This window comes from Erythrolamprus reginae, chromosome 2, assembly GCF_031021105.1.
Source record: "Erythrolamprus reginae isolate rEryReg1 chromosome 2, rEryReg1.hap1, whole genome shotgun sequence".
Classification (NCBI taxonomy): Eukaryota; Metazoa; Chordata; class Lepidosauria; order Squamata; family Dipsadidae; genus Erythrolamprus; species Erythrolamprus reginae.
This window is the reverse complement of record NC_091951.1, coordinates 159,358,767-159,378,094: the sequence shown is the minus strand read 5'-3', so window position 1 is coordinate 159,378,094 and position 19,328 is coordinate 159,358,767. Positions and strand designations below refer to the sequence as shown.

The window sequence follows — 19,328 nt, the reverse complement described above, 5'->3', positions numbered from 1 at the left end:
CGGAGAGGGGCGGCATACAAATCCAATAAATTATTATTGTTATTATTACCCTCAGATACGACTCCACATGCCACCTGTGAAACGCGTGCCATAGATTCGCTATCACTGAGCTAGAGAGCCCCATGTTTAAAAAGTCAAAGTAATAAATTATGCAAGATTGAGATTTGGGCTCAGTTTAAATTAATACAATTTCAAAATATTTTAATTGTTATGTTTCAACATGCAAATTTTGCAGAGCAAAAATAAATAAATTTAGGCACTGAAGGAAAAATATATTCCTAAAAGCATGTTACAGCGTGTTTTCCACAGCTGGAGCATTACAGTGATTATATCTCAACAAAGCTTTTCTGTCGTCATTTTAATCTGGCAACTAGCATTTAATCTGGTCTCTGTCACATTGGCAAATAACTATCTGTTTGTTGGGATTTTTCCCCACACCTGAATGACAGAGCATTCATTCAATAAATGACAACACAGGCATTAACAAACATCATTAGATATTTTTCCAAACAGAATGAATCTGGTAGCGAATAATCTTAAAGAACAGAATAAACCAATGCAATAAATTTGTAGAACAAACAACTCTATATTGTTAGTGCTGAAGAAATCAATTGGGCACCAACAAGCCTTTAAATCTAATCCAAGCTGATTTGTATGAAACAGAGAAAGAAATTTGCTTTGGGCAAACACACAAAACATTTTATCCTATTTAGGCAGATATCAATGCACACACAAAGAAGATGAAATGATTCCCTTATAAACTCCTAAAAGGGGACTTTTGTTATTATTCATGAGGTAAAATGAAACTCAAATCAAGTGGAAAAATGTTAAAACGTTTCACAGCATACGCACATTCCTTTGGTCCACTCACAACTGAGGAGCACAATCATGCTTTTCTTTTCACAAAAGCTACTGAAACACAGCTAGAGAGAAACCACTGAAGACGGGAGACTGAAGCAATTGAAAATGACATGGCCAAGCTTAAATGTTAATCCTGCAACAGAATTCATCTCCCCAGGATTTACCTCACCAAGGTGGGAGACTCTATTCAAAGCACCCAACGCTCACAGAATTCAGACACCAGCACAGTGATTTCATTTCACTGACCGACGACCACAATTTACAAAACCTAAAATATCATTCAAAGCCAGTAAAGGACTCTACACTGTGGTTAAAAGGCAAAAAAAGAATATGCACTATGCATGCGGAAATGCCCACAGAAATGAGTTACTCAGAAGGCTATTAGTACAGGTTGTTCTCCACTTATGACCAGAATTGAGCCTAAAATTTATGTTGCTAAGTGAGGCATTTGTTGGCTTTTCCCTAATTTTATGACCTTTCTTGCCACAGTTGTTAAGTGAATCATTGTAGTTGTTAAGTCAATAATAAGGCTGTTAAGTGAATGTGGTCATCTCTTTGCTGTCAGAAGGTCGCAACTATTGTAAATATGAGCCAGTGGTCAAGCGACATGACCATGGCGATGCTGTAACGATTGTTAAGAGTGAAAAATGGTCGCAAGTCACCTTTTTTTCAGCACCACTGTAACTTTGAACAATCACTAAATGAAATATTGTAAATAGAGGATTACCTAGGATCGTTCAACTTTGTAATAAATACAGGGAAGCTATATTTATAATAGAGATAATTTCCTTTATTGCTATGTATTAAAGATCCTTAGAAGTAAAAGAAACATACTGTAGCTTATATATCATGTACCATGATTAAATATAGCTTCAGGTAATGAATTAATTACATCACTGTTTTATCCCCTCCTCGCCCAACTTCTCATTGTCAGGGTTCCAAGTAATAGATCCATCCAGTGAAGGGCCACCAAAATTTTTACTACCACCTGTGAGTGTGGCTTATGCAGGATGCCCTGCATTTTCTTTCACCTTTCAGTGCAAATTGGGTGCTCTGGGGTGGAACTCCATTTTCGCTACCCCACTGTGTTTCCCCCCCATCTGGGCACCAGCCCACCCCTGGATCCATTGCAAGCAAAAACTGAGGCAGATGGATTCCTCAAATAATAGCTTTATTGGAAATGTCTAATTGCCACATACCTGGTGAAAACAAACTCTGAGAGGCCTCTTGGTTTTCAGCCAATTAAAAGTAAAAGTTTTTCCTTCAAATCCAAAGAATCAGTCACATGGCCCAATCAACACAGCGGCCACTGATCTAGTGAAATCACTCCTCCCTTCTCCGGCCAGGTGTGAGAATGCCCTTGGTTCCCATGATATTTTGACTACAGCACCCCAGCTATCTCTAATACCCCTTCCCTATCCCTCACTCCACACCAGCAGCACTGAAGTTCCAAGATGGCTTCGGCCACATCAGCTTCAGGGTTGACACTCATAACTCAAGACAGTCCTTAGTAAATATTAAAAATGGATAAAGTTAGCTGGTGGGCTTTGCTAAAATAAATGTAAAAGTTCCTTATAGTTTCTCTGGAGGAGCAGAAGGAGATCAGTGCCTATGCTTTCCACAGTGAAAGGCTAGGATCAGTTTCGTAACACAAAATTATTAGAATTAATACCCAGCCCACTTATATTTGGTGCAAAGTCTATGTAATCTGAAATATATTTTAACAATCTGGGGGAAAACGCGTAAGAAGGAGAAGAATACAAAATGAACCACTGAGCATTGGAGCCACTCAGAGCCCAAAATAAATTAAAGGTTTTTGTTCGGAACTTGATTGCAATGCTGCATTTCCATATGAAATGTGGATTGCATTTGAATCTCACATTAGGAAGAATTTACAGCAGTTGAAGATCTATAATTTAATTAGACGTGCCATATATATGGACCTAAATCAATCTTCTCACTGAATATTCAAAAATGAACTTTACAGAAGGTAAATTCATAAAGGTACTCAATATGTACTCTCATAAATACCACAGGCAAAACACCTACATTAGTATGATGCATAATGAACATAGGTCAGTGATGGCAAACCTATGGCACGGGTGCCACAGATGGCACGTGGAGCCATAGCTGCTGGCACGCGAACTGTTGCCCTAGCTCAGCTCCAATGTGTGCTGGCCAGTTGATTTTTGGCTCAAACAGAGGTTCTGGGAGGGTGCTTGTGGCTTTGGGGCCTGGGGAGGGTGAAGCACAAGCCTACTGGGTCCACCAGAAGTTGGGAAACAAACCATTTCTGGCCTCGAGAGGACCTCTGGGGAGGGGGGGAGCTGTTTTTGCCATCCCTAGGCATTGAATTATGGGTGTGAACACTCATGCTTGCATGATAGCATGTGAACACGCTCTTTTGGCACCCAAGGAAATAAAGGTTCACCATCACTGACATAGGTAAAACAGTCCCTTGATTCCTGAAACATTTTTAGACATTCAGGATAGTCTTAACACTACCTTCACCCATTTCCCCAAAGGTGCATAGGACATCAGCAAGGGAATTTGTTTCTAGTAGTGCATTTAAAAACAAGACAACGAATTACAGAATGTGCCTGGAATTAATGGATATTTTAGAAGATTTTTAATCTTCCAGGGCAAAGACAGGAAACATGACTAAATGAGCCAGATTTGCTTTATTTTAAGATAACTTTAATCTTGTAAGTCTGAAAGTACCAACTTCCTGCCTTCCACTTTTAGGGACTTGCTACATTAGGACAGGTCTGTCTCTGCCACTTAAGTGATTGCTGGTTCCTGCCCCTTTTGTTGGATGGTTTCCGTGGCAGTAGCTCCTCCCCGTCTCCTCAAGGTCACCCATGCATTCCATTACAAAAAGATAGTGATAGGGGCAGGGTTCTTTTCCATGGTTCTACCATGTTTTATAACCTTCTTGATTTGTCACTTTAATGACATATACAAAGTCAACCTACAAGTTAAGGGTCTTTTAAAGTCATTAAAATGACAAATCAGGAAGGTCATAAAACATGGTAGATGCCAAAGGAAACGTCCATAAATAAAGCCTTGAAGGAAAGCAGATTAATATCCTGAAAATATTCATGTCCAAACTTACATGTGCATTATTTTTAAAAAAAACATTTAAGAGAACAGGTAGTAATGAAGCTTTCCTGATAACTCAAAATGAAGTGCTCTTATGAAGCACGATGCCTTTGTTGCCCTTACTACTCAGTAACATAAAAATAATCTTTAACAGATACACTTTGGATGTATAGATAATTTTCATTTAGTGACTTCCTCATTTAGTGACTGTTCCCAATTACAAAGATGATGAAAAAAAACTTTATGATCCTAAGTACAATTGTGGTTAGAGACCTTTTCACTTAACAGCCAAGTTCCCAGAACCCATTGTGGTTGCAGCAATGTGCTGTTAAGAAAATATGCAGAGTAGATTCCCTTACAAGTGAAGGAACCCATGGAGGTCTCTACTCTGGGAATAAATGGGTGTCCCAATTTAATCCTCTAGCTAAGTTTCTGATCAAGTGAAAAAGACATGGTTGCGCATACACAAATGAAGTGTCGATACATTATTCTTTTCCATGCATAATTTTTTCAGGCATTTCAGCGCAACTCTCTATACTCCTGCTGCTAAGGAGAAGGGTTGAAACATTCATAATAACTAGGCTTCAAAAATTTTAGCAAGGGGTTTTCTGCCCAACTGCTGGGTAGCTGTGGCCTAGTCGGCTTCCTGCATCACAGAGGGTGTTGCCCTCCCTGGGCTCTGGGGGTTTTCCTTGAGCCTCTGGGAGGGCAAAAACGGCCTCCCAAGACTCCGTACATCCTCTGGAGGCCAGAAACGGGCTCATTTCCTGCCTTCCCGAACTTCCAGTAGACCCATTTTGCCCTCCCTAATCCTCCAAGCACGCCCTGAACTTACCTGCATCCAAAACGGGCTGCATGGGGACTCCTGGGAGGGGAGGGGTGAACAGGGCTAGCCAGGAATTGGATTTGGGGGCTCTCCCAACTCACAGAATCTTAGTTAGAGGTTCTCCTGAACCCCTGCGAATCTCCAGCAGCCCACCCTTAAAACTAACAAAACCATTCTCTTGCTTTCTTCACAATTCTTCTATTACTTTTATAATAATAATCTGTATGCTGTTCAGCTTCAGATAACTCCCAATGTGGGTGGCTCGCAAGCAATAACATTAAAAACAGAAAAGAAATGCAATAAAGAAAGAACAGAAGAATAAAGAATGGCAAAGAAGACAAGAAGTGGACAGGAACAAAAAAGAAACAAATCACCCAATCCAAGGGTTTCAGTCTCCTTGCCAGAGGCCTGGGCAAAAAACAGATCTTCAAGGCCATTCGAAACACCAGCAACTTAGGGGCCATCTACATCTTGGGGGAAGTCTCATTTGAGAAGGTAGGCACAGTTACAGAAAAGGAGTCCTGATAGACGGCAAATAAACCAGACACAGGTGGTATAACAATAATAAATAATGTCATTATATTTATTATAGCCACCCACTCCAGCAGATTCTGGAGCCTTAAGCCTACGTTTAATTGTCAGAAGAACAATGCTTTCAGTGAATTTTTACTTTTATTATTTTTGACAATGATTAAATAAGAAGTACCCAGAATATTCTCCTGCAGACCAACTTCTGTTTATTTTCCTAGCTGGGAGTTTTCTTACAGCTGGTTTAAAGCACCATTCCCTTTTCTCTGTATAGATAAAAAGAAACCACTGCTGGGGAAAAATTGTTTTAATACAACTCCATCTTGGCTCTGTACTTGTATTTGATACTGAATTAATCCTTACTAGCAAAGGTGCCAATATACCACTTTCTTGTCTATCCTCCTTTGGGAGTCTTCTCTTTTGACAGCCTAATCTGGCTAGTGTGAAACATACAAATCGGGATGATGTAACAAGGAAGTGCACAGCTACTGCATCTTCCTCATTTTATCTTTAGATGCTCCTAATTCTTAGGAAGATTCTGCTGGAAGGCAGGAATTGCATTCAGATAAATCATTAAAATTGATAAAGAATCTATGAGTATTTGGAAACATTTCTCCCTTTTTGGGGTTCCTCAATTTTATACTCACTCCTGTGTTATTCCTTCTTTATGGTTTACTGCAATGAATGTTGTATTTGCCTGAAGCAAGGGAATGGAGTAAAGTGCAAGAGAAAGTAAAGGCAGTTGAGAAAACCAATGAGCTTTTATACAATCCAGTATCTAATAAGTGGAGTTATATAAAGGTAGAGGAAGGAACAGAGAAAATAGTGAGCCTGTTTTATCTGATGGGCAGGTATCATCTCCCAGAAATCACAGATCACATATTATTATTATTATTATTATTATTATTATTATTATTATTATTATATTTGTTTGTTTGTTTATTTAATTAATTAATTAGATTTGTATGCTGCCCCTCTCTGAAGACTCGGAGCGGTTCACAACAATAAAGCATAATACAAATCCAATTACGATATTAAAACAGTTTAAAACCCTTAATGTAAAAACAATCCCAAACATACCATGCATGAAACAGACCGGCCCAGGGGAATCAATTTCCCCATGCCTGACAGCAGAGGTGGGTTTTAAAAAGTTTGCAAAAGGCAAGGAGAGTGGGGGCAGTCCTGATCTCTGGGGGAAGTTGATTCCAGAGGGTCAGGGCCGCCACAGAGAAGGCTCTTTCCCCTGGGCCCCGCCAAATGACATTGTTTCATTGACGGGACCCGGAGAAGGCCAACTCTGTGGGACCTAATCAGTCGCTGGGATTTGTGTGGCAGAAGGCGGTCCCGGAGATATTCTGGTCCAATGCCATGAAGGGCTTTATAGGTCATAACCAACACTTTGAATTGTGACCGGAAACTGATCGGCAACCGATGCAGACTGCAGGAGTGTTGGTGTGACATGGGCATATCTGGGAAAGCTCATGATTGCTCTCACAGCTGCATTCTGCACGATCTGAAGTTTCCGAACACTCTTCAAAGGTAGCCCCATGTAGAGAGCATTACAATAGTTGAACCTTGAGGTGATGAGAGCATGAGTGACTGTGAGCAGTCACTCCCGGTCCAGGTAGGGCTGCAACTGGTGCACCAGGCGAACCTGGGCAAACACCCCCCTCGCCACAGCTGAAAGATGGTGCTCTAATGTGAGCTGTGGATCGAGGAAGAAGCCCAAGTTGTGGACCCTCTCTGAGGGGGTCAATAATTCCCTCCCCCAAGGTAATGGATGGACAGATTGAATTGTCCTTGGGAGGCAAGACCCACAGCCACTCCGTCTTATCAGAGTTGAGTTTGAGTCTGTTGACACCCATCCAGACCCTAACAGTCTCCAGGCACCGGCACATCACTTCCACTGCTTCATTGACTGGACATGGGGTGGAGAAGTACAGCTGGGTATCATCAGCGTACTGATGATACCTTACCCCATGCCTCTAGATGATCTCACCCAGCGGTTTCATGTAGATATTAAATAGCAGGGGGGGAGAGGACCGACCCCTGAGGCACCCCACAAGGGAGAGACCTAGAGGTTGACCTCTGACCCCCCACTAACACCGACTTGATACTATGAGATAGCATGAATTTTATATACCTTATTGCTCTGGTGGATTCAGTTGGTTTAAGCAGGAAAAAAACTAATTCAAATATATGGTGATGACAGAAGATTTAAATTCTGGACCAGGACCTAAGTGAAATATCTTTTGAATGAAGGACCTCATCACTGCTGAGGCATATTGGTGCCAATTTAAATTGCAAGTGGGAAAAGAATCATTGCTAAAGTAGCCCTCACATGCTGTGCATCTTGTTATTTCACCCACTACTTTTCATCACAGGAAATCCTAACAAAAGGCTTCCTGAAAGTTCACACGCACTAAGTGACTTCAAAATCTTTTAGCTATTGTCTTAGTCGCCTTTTAGAATATTACAGGTTCACATAAACTCTGTTCTGTGGACCCTGCTAAGTTGTGGCATACTGTGCTAACTGGGAGACAGCAGAGAGGCCTCAATTTATACAGAAATTTACTGGGTCCACTAAACATTAGCCAATTGGTAATTCGTTGACAAAATAATTTGTCAATAACTGTACAATTTGTATATGTGTACACATGCACGCACACATGCATACACACACACAGTGTCTTGTTTATCTGTCTGTCTGTCTATCTGTCTCTACCTACCTAACCTACACACATACATACATACAATATCAATCCCTTGTTTAAAAAAGTACATGGTGTGAGACGAATATTCATTGCTTTTGCTTAAGAGATAAGATCATTTCTGATGCATTATTGAGCCAGTCCATACTGAGATTTACATTAAGTGCTCTGGGCCATTTCTCAAATGGTCTTTAAAAGCATTTGTCTGAAAGCAGATGAGCAACATTCAACTTCTTAAACAAGACATGCCATGGCTCAAGACCAGCTGAGATTTAGATCCTTTGCAATGAAATATCTCTACTATATAGTAGATGAGTTTTTAAAAATCCTAAAGATGAATTCAAATTAAAGGCAATGGAAGTGTTTTGATTACCCTTTTCTTTTAAAAACAAGCTTGCTTAACTGATATGAACAACTGCACTTAAAAAAAAAGTAATACATATAATTGACTACCACTGTACTTTGGAGTAAGGTCAATTAATGTGGTGGGACTTATTTCTGGGTAAATTTCTCTATAAATGTGCTGCTTAATAGAAAGGGGAACAGATTTTATGATGAATCAAAATGCCTTGAGTTGCTATGTGGCTTATAATTCATCACCAACCTAGTAATAAAAAAAAATCAGAAGAGATTCAGGTGGCAATAATCTTAAATGACAACAGTTTCTGAAAACTCTGCTGGTTATATGCACTAGGGGTTGTTTGTTTGTCTGGTACAAGGTACGGTGAGGAACAGACAACTATTTTCATGTCAAGATTGAATGTTTTGCTTCTTTCAAACCCTAATGCTTTTCAACTTGCCAATGAACTGGGTAGGGGGAAGGGAAGGGGGAAATGGAACACCAAGAATGTACATGGAGATCATGAGAACATAGAAACCATCAAGGTCACCACTGCAGGTGTTTGAGAAAGAGATGGGCTGTTCCCATAACAAAAGGATGTCTCAAAATTGGACAACCCAGGGGTGAGGAGAATAGGAAACTAATACACCAATATAGCATAGCCAATGAAGTTTTACTTTGGTGAATTCAAACCTTGCGATGGTGCTTCCTATTTTTGGGTTCAGTAGTTGGATAGTTGACATTTCATTTCTAGACCCATCTTTATGATTCTCTCAGTAGCTAACAAAATGGGCAGAGCAGGATATTCAGATTCTATCTCTTCCCCTTCAATCCCCCACCCCCATTTTTGGTTTTTGGAAGGATTTGGGAGGTTTTCACGGAAATATATTAACCCTATTCAGAGATGATATTGTATTTCTCATTGGAGATCACAAATAGGGGATTGGAATCCATATGTAGATCAATAACTATAAATGTCTATAGAATGTTCAAATTATTAGAGTTGTTTTTAAAGACTGCTTTATTATTGTTCTAGACAACTTAACAAAATGAAGAAGCTTTTTAAAATAAATACTTGATCTGAAGAGGCCCAGTGCTATTGTATCTTCTTTTAAATAGCAGAGAATACTTCCAGAAATGCACATCAAATTTAAAGATCTGTAAAAGTATAATCCGAAATGTGACAGTATCCTATTTAGTATAAAGATAAGGCAGCTGAGTTAAACCCTGAATTAGTCATGTTTGGAGTAGATCTATTTAAATAATTGGAAGGAGTTGGTGTGATTACATTTAAGAAAACTTTCTGGTATCAATATACTGCCATAATGTACATTTCTCCAATTCTTTGCTATTTCTATGGGTCAGGCACACATGCACAGAAATACACAACAAACAGTGTATATCATCTGTGCTGTTTGGCAAATTGCTGAGAGGCAGAGGCCTTTTGTCCTTGTTTTTCTCCCCCAAAACTAAGATGGGTCTTATACTCTGAAAAATACGGTAGTTTCTTTCCTGTCAACCTAGCAGTTCAAAATCATGCAAATGCAACTGTTTAAACAGGTACCACTTCAGTGGGAAGGTAACAGCATTCTGGATACCTCAGGATATACTCATCCTGGCCATATGAGCGCAGAAGTGTCTTCGGACAATGTTGGAGATGAGCATAGCATTGTCCCCTAGAATAAGACACAACTGGACAGGGGAAACTTCACCTGTAGCGTTAAATAGTTTTCTAGGAACAACTTACCACATGGCATGCATATAGGTTGGAGGTAGACGGGGACTGCTGACAGGTGTGCAGTTATAAGACCTCATTATTCTTTCTGCCAGCAAAAAGTTTCGAAAGAGGCTTGCTACTAGAAGATCCTGTCTGAAGAGCTTTTGGAAAAGATCTGCAAACACAAACAAAAAAACTCACAAAAGATGTACCAAAAGAAAGCATCCACCAAGAATGTGGCTGCTACTGTTGGAATTAGAACATTCCAACAAAAAATACTGTAAAATTATTTATTTGTTCAATTTATGCAGCCACCCATCTTACATTTGGGACTCTGGGTAGCTTACAATTAAAACATAAGGTGTTTTATGGTGTAAAGTGTGCAGATGTAGATGCACACGTAATTCTCTTTGCCACTGTATTTTGCATTAACTCAAGCCTCTGAATATGCTTCAAGGGCAGCTCTATAAAGAGTGTATTGCAATAATTCATACAGTGGGTGACCAGGAAATGAGAACTAAGTGTAGACTCTCCTATCTAGGAATGGATATAAGTAGCATACAACCTGGACCTGTGCAAAGGGCCTTCTAAATACAAATGCCAGCGGCTCTTTGAGCAGGAATTCTGTGTCCAGACGGACTCCAGATTTCCATAGTTGGTATATTCCTAGATCCAGGTGGCCCCAAAATCCAAAATCATTTGATCTTGCCTGGGGTAAGCTGAAGCCTGTCCTTCCCCATCCAAATCCCTACTGCCTCCAAACTCTCACCAGAGGTTATCAAAAAGCACAGCCAATGCTACCTCAATCTCATACCCAAGCATAAAACCTGATTGAAAGAAGTCTAGATTTAATACAGGACCTACTGAAGCTGTTGCATGACCACATTCTCAACAGTTTTTCCTAAAAAAAGGGAAGATGGAATATAGGATGAAAATTGTCCATAGTGGTTAGGTTTACTTGAGGAGAGGGAAGATCAATTCTTCTACAGAATGCACTGGCACCACTCCTTTTCTCAGAGATGGATTTATTGCCGCCGAGACCCAACCGCATGTCATATTTTTAGAAGCTTTCATCAAGCATGGGTCTAATAAACAGGTGCTTGAGCTCACAGCCTTAAGAACAGTGTTTGCTTCCTTGGGCCCAATAGATTTGAATCTTTCCAGATAACATGACAAGAGTGTCTCTGAAATGTCTACAGGACCTGCATCAAGGCTGGCATCCAGCTGGGATTGAATCCAATCCAAGCAATTTTGTCTGACAGATGCTTTGCAAACTCATCTATGTTATATATGAACTTTTAAATACATCACTGTATTTATAACTAGCTGAGTTTTCAATTAAGACGTTTCACCCCAGATTTTCTACTTCAGTAGAAAGTATTACAGAAGTAAGGTAATTCAAGCTGGGGTGGTAATACATATGTGAGCTGCTGTCATTAACAAGCAATTAGATCCGCACCTCCCACACGCACACACAATACATGTGAACTGTGCCCTTGTAAGAAAACATTTACAGCAAACTGAATTGACCCTGAATGGCAACAGGAGAAGAATCAATCGGGAACCAGTAAATCAACCTGTTTATATTCATTGATCGTATCTCCAAGGTAATATGGCTAACATGCTGACCTAGTAGGAAGGAATAAATGAGAAGGAATAAATAATACGAAGGTAGCCCAGATCCCAAATGGGTTTATCGAAAGCCTTCCAATGTCATGATGTAATTGACACTGTGCCTGCCTTTGCTTGTATCTTGCTTTCGCAATGTAGTTGCATTGGCATCCTTCAGTCTTGAAAGACCATGGTATCATACTCTGGACTCCCCAGAGCAATGTAGTAGGTCAAAGGTATATAAGGTAGGGTACTGCTTTTGCTCAGCAAAGTGCTAATGCTGTACTGTACTATGACATGCATGAAAAATAAAATTACGTTGTATCTTCAAAGTGATCTGATAGTTTAAGAGGTCACCACAAAGCATATCTATCGAATGCTTTTCCATCACATGCCAAGCAATGTCCTAAACTCCTTGAACAGGTACATTTAAAAGAAAACCAGAACTATCATTTCTGTGGAGGTTGAAAGATGGAGACCAAACATAGTGATTCAGAGCTTCAGATGCTGTGAAGTGTGTGTGTGTGTTTGTGTGTGTGTGTCTTTGTGTGTGCATTGTTATGTGACGTATTGTAACTTTTCCCCCTTTGCTAAACAGGGTGTGGGTGGGGCCAGCCCATGACACATCTGGCCCACAGGCCATGAGTTTGACAGTCCTGCTGCAAGATTTGGCTCAGTCTTATTTTCCTAAGCAAATTTTTTTCCTCTTTTTAAAAAAAATTCTTCGTTCTCGCTGCATCCTTTCTCCCCTCCTCATTAGAAATTAGTTTTCTACTCCTGCCCTATTCGATTATGATCAAACTTTATATATTCCGAGTAATTCTGTGCACTTATCTGTCCTAGTCTTTACCTCTGGGTAGGACGTTCCATGCAATTGTATCCGTGATGGCTGTAAAAATCCAATTCAATTCTCCTAGAGGCGTTCTCCTGTCATTGAGCCTCCCAGGAATTCTGTAAGAAATAATGAAATTTTATCATTAAATAGAAACATACTAAAGCAATGTTCATAACAGCAAGAAATACCCATCCAATAAAAATATACGCTCTTATTCTTCTTAGTAATAAATGATAAAAAGGAAGCATTATGCATATTTCTTGGTTGTACTGGTTTTTACTGGAATAAAAAGACTCAAATATTGAGTTTCATCAAGTATATAAAAATACTAGACAACAATAAAGGCCTTGAATAATTCAGAATAAATGCTAATAAGCAAACAGGGGAATACTTTAACGTTTTTTCCCCTCCTAATATTATAGTAAGGATGAATTACATGCTAAATCACTGATTATATTGACTAATAAACTGTTGAATCTTTTTGAAAATGAGCATCTTGGGAAGTAAGGGAACACTGAATAAATTGTACAATAAGGCTTTTGCGTTTTAGAACGCAAATATAGAAAAGACCGTATCACTAATCTGAAAAGGAACCTCATACAGCAATTAAATATTATAATATAAATCCATTCTTCCAATTTTCCAGTTATGAGGCTATTAGAAAAAGAAACATAATATTTTCTTCTAAAATAAAATTTCAGTTTAAATAGAAAACATTAAGATTGTGATTTGAAGTCAGCAAAGAAACGGTTCATTTTGTGATATATATTTGGCTGCCTCAGAATCAAACAGGAATCATAGGGTTGGTTAAGAAATTGCACCTCACTTCACAGGAAGTCATCAATGCGTGCCCTCTTTGTCTCAAATTTCAATGGGTCTTTATTTCATATAGTTGAAAAACAAGTGTCACTAGCATGATGGCTTCCAAAGTAATTGCTTTTAACCCTTACTGTTCACCTGAGGCTTGGCAGAAACTGAATCAACACAGATTCAGACCTGAGAATTTGGGCTAAGAAATCAGTTCAAGTCTACAAACATTAAAATAGTTACCCTCTCTCAACAGTTATATAAAATTGGAAACGGTTCATGTCATATTTCTTGGCTGATAAAGCCAGCAGTGATTCTGCATTTATTGTGCTCAAGATTAGATGGAATATATTCATTAATAGAACCTTCAACTCAGTGTTTTAAAAACATGCATTCCAAGCAAGTCACTTCTATATGTCAAAACGTGTATTTATTTATTTATTTTATTTATTTTGTCCAATACATAATACACATTGAAGAGAATAGATACGTAATAATATAAATAAAGAAAAGAATAGAAGAAAAGATATAAAAGTATAGGTGAACGTATTTGAAAGGAAGAAAAGATAAATGAGATAAGGAGAGACAATTGGACATCTCTTGTGCACATCACCTGCAAGTGGATGGAAGATCCCTATCTCTACTGAGAGAGAAAAATAGTAATTAGTCTTATTCTGTCCAAGAGGAAACAATAGAGGGATACTCCTCAATTTACAGCCACAACTGAGATAGGACTCTTGAGATGTATGTATGTATGTATGAACACCCTAGCACAAGGCCAAAAGCACCAGCCTGAAGATAACGAGTGGAACTTCATCGAAATGTCACCAAGAATCTCTGAAATTTACTCGAGAAGAAACCCGAATATACCAAGACCTACATACCTGTAACCGTGAAAATCTACAAATACACACACACACACACACACTTTCTGTCAAAGCATTTACTGGTACAAAGCTGAAAGGAGAAGATCCTGTGGCATAGAGGTTAATTTTCTGCCTTACAAGGCAGAGGCTACAGGTTCAAATCCCAGTGAGGATAGGGCTAGCTGATGAGAGGAAACAAGCTCAAAATAGATCTAGATTAGTCTCCCTTCATTTTCAATTCAGCAAAAATATGTCACACACACATACACACACGTTTTCATAGATTTTCCATGGGTATAGGTATGTAGGTCTTGGTATATTCGGGTCTTTTCTCATGTAAGGTTGATAGACGTTTCGACAAGGTCCCACTCGTCATCTTCAGGCTGGTGCTTTCAGCTTTTTCGTCCCAGCACAAAGCCAAAAGCACCAACCTGAAGATGATGTGTGGGATTAGATGTACTCAGGGAAGGACAAGAGGGTGGAAGAGAAGTAGAAAGGAAGGGGAGAGAGAGAGGAGGGAACTAGAAAAGAGGGACAGAAAGAGAAAGAACGTAGGGGGAAGAGAGGGAAATGGAGGGGAGTAGTATGAAATATAGAAGGAAAACAGACAGGAGATAAAAGTACAAAAGGTGAAAATTTAAGGTACCGTATTTATTGGTGTATAAGATGCACTTTTCCTCCCTAAAAGAGGCTGATAATTAGGGTGCGTCTTATACTCTGAATGTAGCTTTTTTTTTCCCCAGCCCTGACTAGCTGCTAACAATCCTCCCAGCTCTTACCTTGCAGGCTCTTTCATTGTTTCTCTCTGTGAAGAATGTTTTCCAAGCACTAAGTCTTTGCAGGGTTTTTTCATTGCTCTAACTTGCTTGAGTAAGTTTCTTTCCAGCTCTAACCAGGTGCTAACAATGTTCCCAGCTCTTACAGCTTGCAAGCTCTTTTGTTGTTACTCTCTGCCAATAATGTTTCCCAAACCCTGTCTTTGTAGGATATTTTTATTGCTTTACTTGCTCCAGATGTTTATTTCCAGCCCTAATCAGGTGCTAACAATGTTCCCAGCTCTTACTGGCTTGCAAGCTCTTTCACTGCTACTCTCTGCAAAGAAAAATATTTTCCAAGCCCTAAGTCTTTGCAGGGTTTTTCCCCCATTGCTCTACTTGCTCCTACTGTTTCTTTCCAGGTGCTAATGATGTTCTCAGCTCTTACTGGCTTGCTGTGGATGCTGTCAAAGTCCCTGATGAAGACAATGTCTTCAAAGGGGCTAAGAGCAACCCAGCCATGTGGGATCACTCACGAACGCGAATCCTAGAAAGAAGACTTGGACACATATTTTCTCTGGGTGAAGTGACACAGCATAGAGTTGTGTACTTCTTTTTATTTGGGAGCAGGAGCAAAATGGGGATAATTACACGTACATGCCAAGTGATACACAAACATCCAATAACATAACTTCAAACATGACATATCTTTTGAGTCCTTCCTTTCCCACAAACCACTTTCCTAGAAACTTTTCCTTTGAGCAAATGTTTCTCACACCTAATTTCTCTGAAGCTTCTGCCTTATCACAACCAATCTCCTTAATCACCCTCTCGTCCTGTGTTTGCTTCTCCCCCTTTGATCATATAACGTCCTGTCTGGAGTGATGTAAACTTGTTTATCAGTGAGATGTTTATTGAGCCCTTTTATGGTCAGTTGTTTCCCTGTTGTAATTCACCAGTAATACAGACTAGGCAAGTTAGCACCATCCTATCCTGGCTATAATAGAATCAGGGTAAGCAGAGCATTTTTATGCTAGAGATCCAGATATATATAATATGATATAATCCTATTCTAACATTTTTATGCTATACTGCAACAGCTTGCAAGCTCTTTTATTGTTACTCTCTCTGAATAAGGTTGTTTTTAAAAGCCCTAATGGGGATGAAATAATTTGTTGAAGCTGACCAGACTAAGGATGCTAGCCAGATGAATGCCTGGTAAGCAGATTCTTATCCCTATTTTCCTCCCCAAAAACTAAGGTGCATCTTATACTTTGGTGCATCTTATACTCCGAAAAAATACGGTATTTATTTATGGCATTTTGGACAGAAATATATAATTATGTATGTTTTGATATTATGGTATATGTATGGATGTTTATGCAGTTGGTGAAAAAAATAAAAAAAATATTTTTAAAAAAGGACAGTGTTCCTGTTCTAGACCAAGATGTCAGGAATGTACCTAGATGTAAAGTGTGTGAATCCCTCCTCACCATTTAAAACAAAACAAAACAAAAAGCCCTCATACGTTCAATGTCTGCTTCTCTCAGCTGAGGTTCTATAAAACTCCTGAATTCCATGAGAAGTCACTGAGAGATGGGGAGCAATCCTGGAGAAATCATGATTGAAACAAAATAATGTATGTAATGTATGGATGGATGTGATTGATTAATTTTCAGTATTGGGGTTTTCAGACAGTATTTTAAACACAGATTTTATTGTAGATTTCTAACGTGTTTTGCATAAATTTGCTGTAAACCACCCTGAGTCTCAGGTGGAGGGTGGCGTAGAAATCAGATAAACAAACAAACATTTTCTTAATTTTGCACAATGCTAGAGCACAGGGGCCATCCAAAGTCCCTAGGGAGTTGGGCGGCATACAAATTGAAAAAATAAAATAAAATAAATAAACTTGCAGTGGTGGGAAGTTTTACATGCCATTACTTATTTTACTGATCATGTTATTGTGAGCTTTAGATATAATTTTAATGTAGACCTGAAAATTATTTCAAGGGTAAAAAAAAAGATGGAGAAAGGCTGCTTCTACGAAAAGTAACTCAGACTAGATATATCTTGAATATCTAAAACTTCAGGGAGAGAGAAGCCTCGGAATACATTTTTTAACATATTTTCACAGTATGTTTTTGAAGGTTGTTGATAAAACTATTTCCAGAATACCATAAACTGTGAGATTACTTGCTGTTTGCATGAATTAACCGCCGATCAGGTCTGTTGCACAGTTCAATTAGTAACAGGTATAATGTTGGTAGTTTTCAAACAACTACCTATCTATAATCCTTGCTAACGGCCATATTTGTTGGGACTGATCTAGAGTCCAAAACATTTTGAGACAATCTGGTCATCTGCTGTTACAATTTACAAATTGCTGTTCCCATAGAAGCTTCTAATTATCAAATGCGATAATATTTTCAGCTAATCTTATAAAAATCAACAGTCTTTCCTATGGGATCACTCATCAAAAGATACCCCTAGTGATTTGTGTGGAATGAAATGATTGAAATGGAACAATCTTCTTTGTTCCAATGAGTAGGGGATGCTTTGTGCTTTTAATACCTCCATTCATCCATTTTTTTAATGGCCTGTCAAACAATTCCACTCTTGGAACTAAATTCTCCTTTGAGTGAAGGTAATAGTGAAGAATACTAACATTAATGCAAAAAAAAAAGTGTGCTCTATGACCATATTAATGCTCAGGACTCAGTTTGGAACTAATTCGACATAGCTGGCAACATTTCAAGTAAGATAAGCTGTAATGAAAATCACTAAAGCATGCATTCAAACCATTTAAGAAGTGCAAATGCAGGGGTGGAAATATAAATCTATCTCATTACAATCATACTCACTACAATGGCTCTTTTGAAAATGCAATAAAAAATAGACACAAGACTGTCCTAGAACTTTGCAACTTAAAGTGATATAGCCAAACAGTTACATACACATCTCTTTATAAGTTACATACGCTATCACAGTACTATAATCAATGCAACTATTCCCAGAATAAACTTACCAATCAGTGGTCAAACATGCTCTTCAAATTTACATGAATGTGAGTTTTATGCCATTTCATTCCAGCCAACTCTAACTGCTCTCAAAATAAAATTAACAATACAGTACTCAAGAATAATGTTGTTTTAAAAAACCACAATATCCCAAATTTTTAAAACTATAGCATCATCTCTTACCATCAGGAAACATTTCAAGCACACAAATGCTTTGTTCTACCAAGACTTTGAAACACTGAGATCTTAACAAGTTTCTTGAATACTTGATATGCCCATTTAGCACACATTAGGAGCGCTATAGCTAATACACAGCTTCTGTATAAATAGAATAGAATAGAATAGAATAGAATTTTATTGGCCAAGTGTGATTGGACACACAAGGAATTTGTCTTGGTGCATATGCTCTCAACGTACATAAAATAAAATATACATTTGTCAAGAATCATGTGGTACAACACTTAATGATTGTCATAGGGGTCAAATAAGCAATGAAGAAGCAATATTAATAAAAATCTTAGGATATACGCAACAAGTTACAGTCATACAGTCAACATGGGAGGAAATGGGTGATAGGAATGATGAGGAAAACTAGTAGAATAGAAGTGCAGATTTAGTAGAAAGTCTGACAGTGTTGAGGGAATTATTTGTTTAGTAGAGTGATGGCGTTCGGGAACACTTCTCAAAGTTCCACGTTGTTGTTTTTTCCTTTTAGCTTGCTGAGGTCTTTGGCTTTTTCTCCAAATCATCTCTCTTTTATTCTTACAACAAATTCGGATTTCTCAGGATTATAGTTCCTTTTACTAGCTGCCCTAACTTTGAGCTTCTTGCTTCTAGGTTTCTTATCCTTTGGGATCTCTTGGCAGTGTTCAGCATTTTTGCTATGCTATCCATTGAAGATATATTAGTTTTCAGTTTAAATAAATTGGTAACCATTTTTTCCTCATTGAAGACTGGCAGTCAGAACACTTGTAAATATTTCATGCCATTATTCCATTTCAGCTAATCTTGCCACAGCCTTTACTGTCACTAGTCAACACAATATAGACATTTAAGAACAGTTCAGCAAGTTTTTTTTAAAAAGCTAAAAAAATTAAAAGTGCCACATATTTCCTCTTTTGGATTCTACTTTATACTGGGTTTTTTTTTGGTTGGGATTGTGGCAGATGTAGCTGCAACTCAACAATATATGTACCGGTAGCTCTATCAACTGTCTTTTGCAATGCTTGATGTCCAAAACCTAACATTGCCTTTGAAACACAATATAGTTATCCAATTTTATTCTTGGCTATCAATTAATATCGAAATGTAGAAGATATTTGATCTTTCAAAAAAGGAAAAACTGGATC

At 38.5% G+C, this 19,328-nt stretch overlaps 1 protein-coding gene across 2 annotated transcripts in view; it reads right to left on the bottom strand.

The window, feature by feature from the left end:
* Positions 1-19,328, bottom strand: part of RPTOR (regulatory associated protein of MTOR complex 1) — a 494,232-nt gene that overhangs the window by 214,962 nt on the left and 259,942 nt on the right. For both annotated transcript variants that reach the window (XM_070740207.1, XM_070740208.1), the window contains exons 8-9: positions 12,547-12,647; positions 10,116-10,260 (exon numbers count right to left, since the gene is read on the bottom strand). In XM_070740207.1, coding sequence (XP_070596308.1) covers positions 10,116-10,260; positions 12,547-12,647 — 246 coding nt within the window. The remainder of the gene's footprint in view (positions 1-10,115; positions 10,261-12,546; positions 12,648-19,328) is intronic.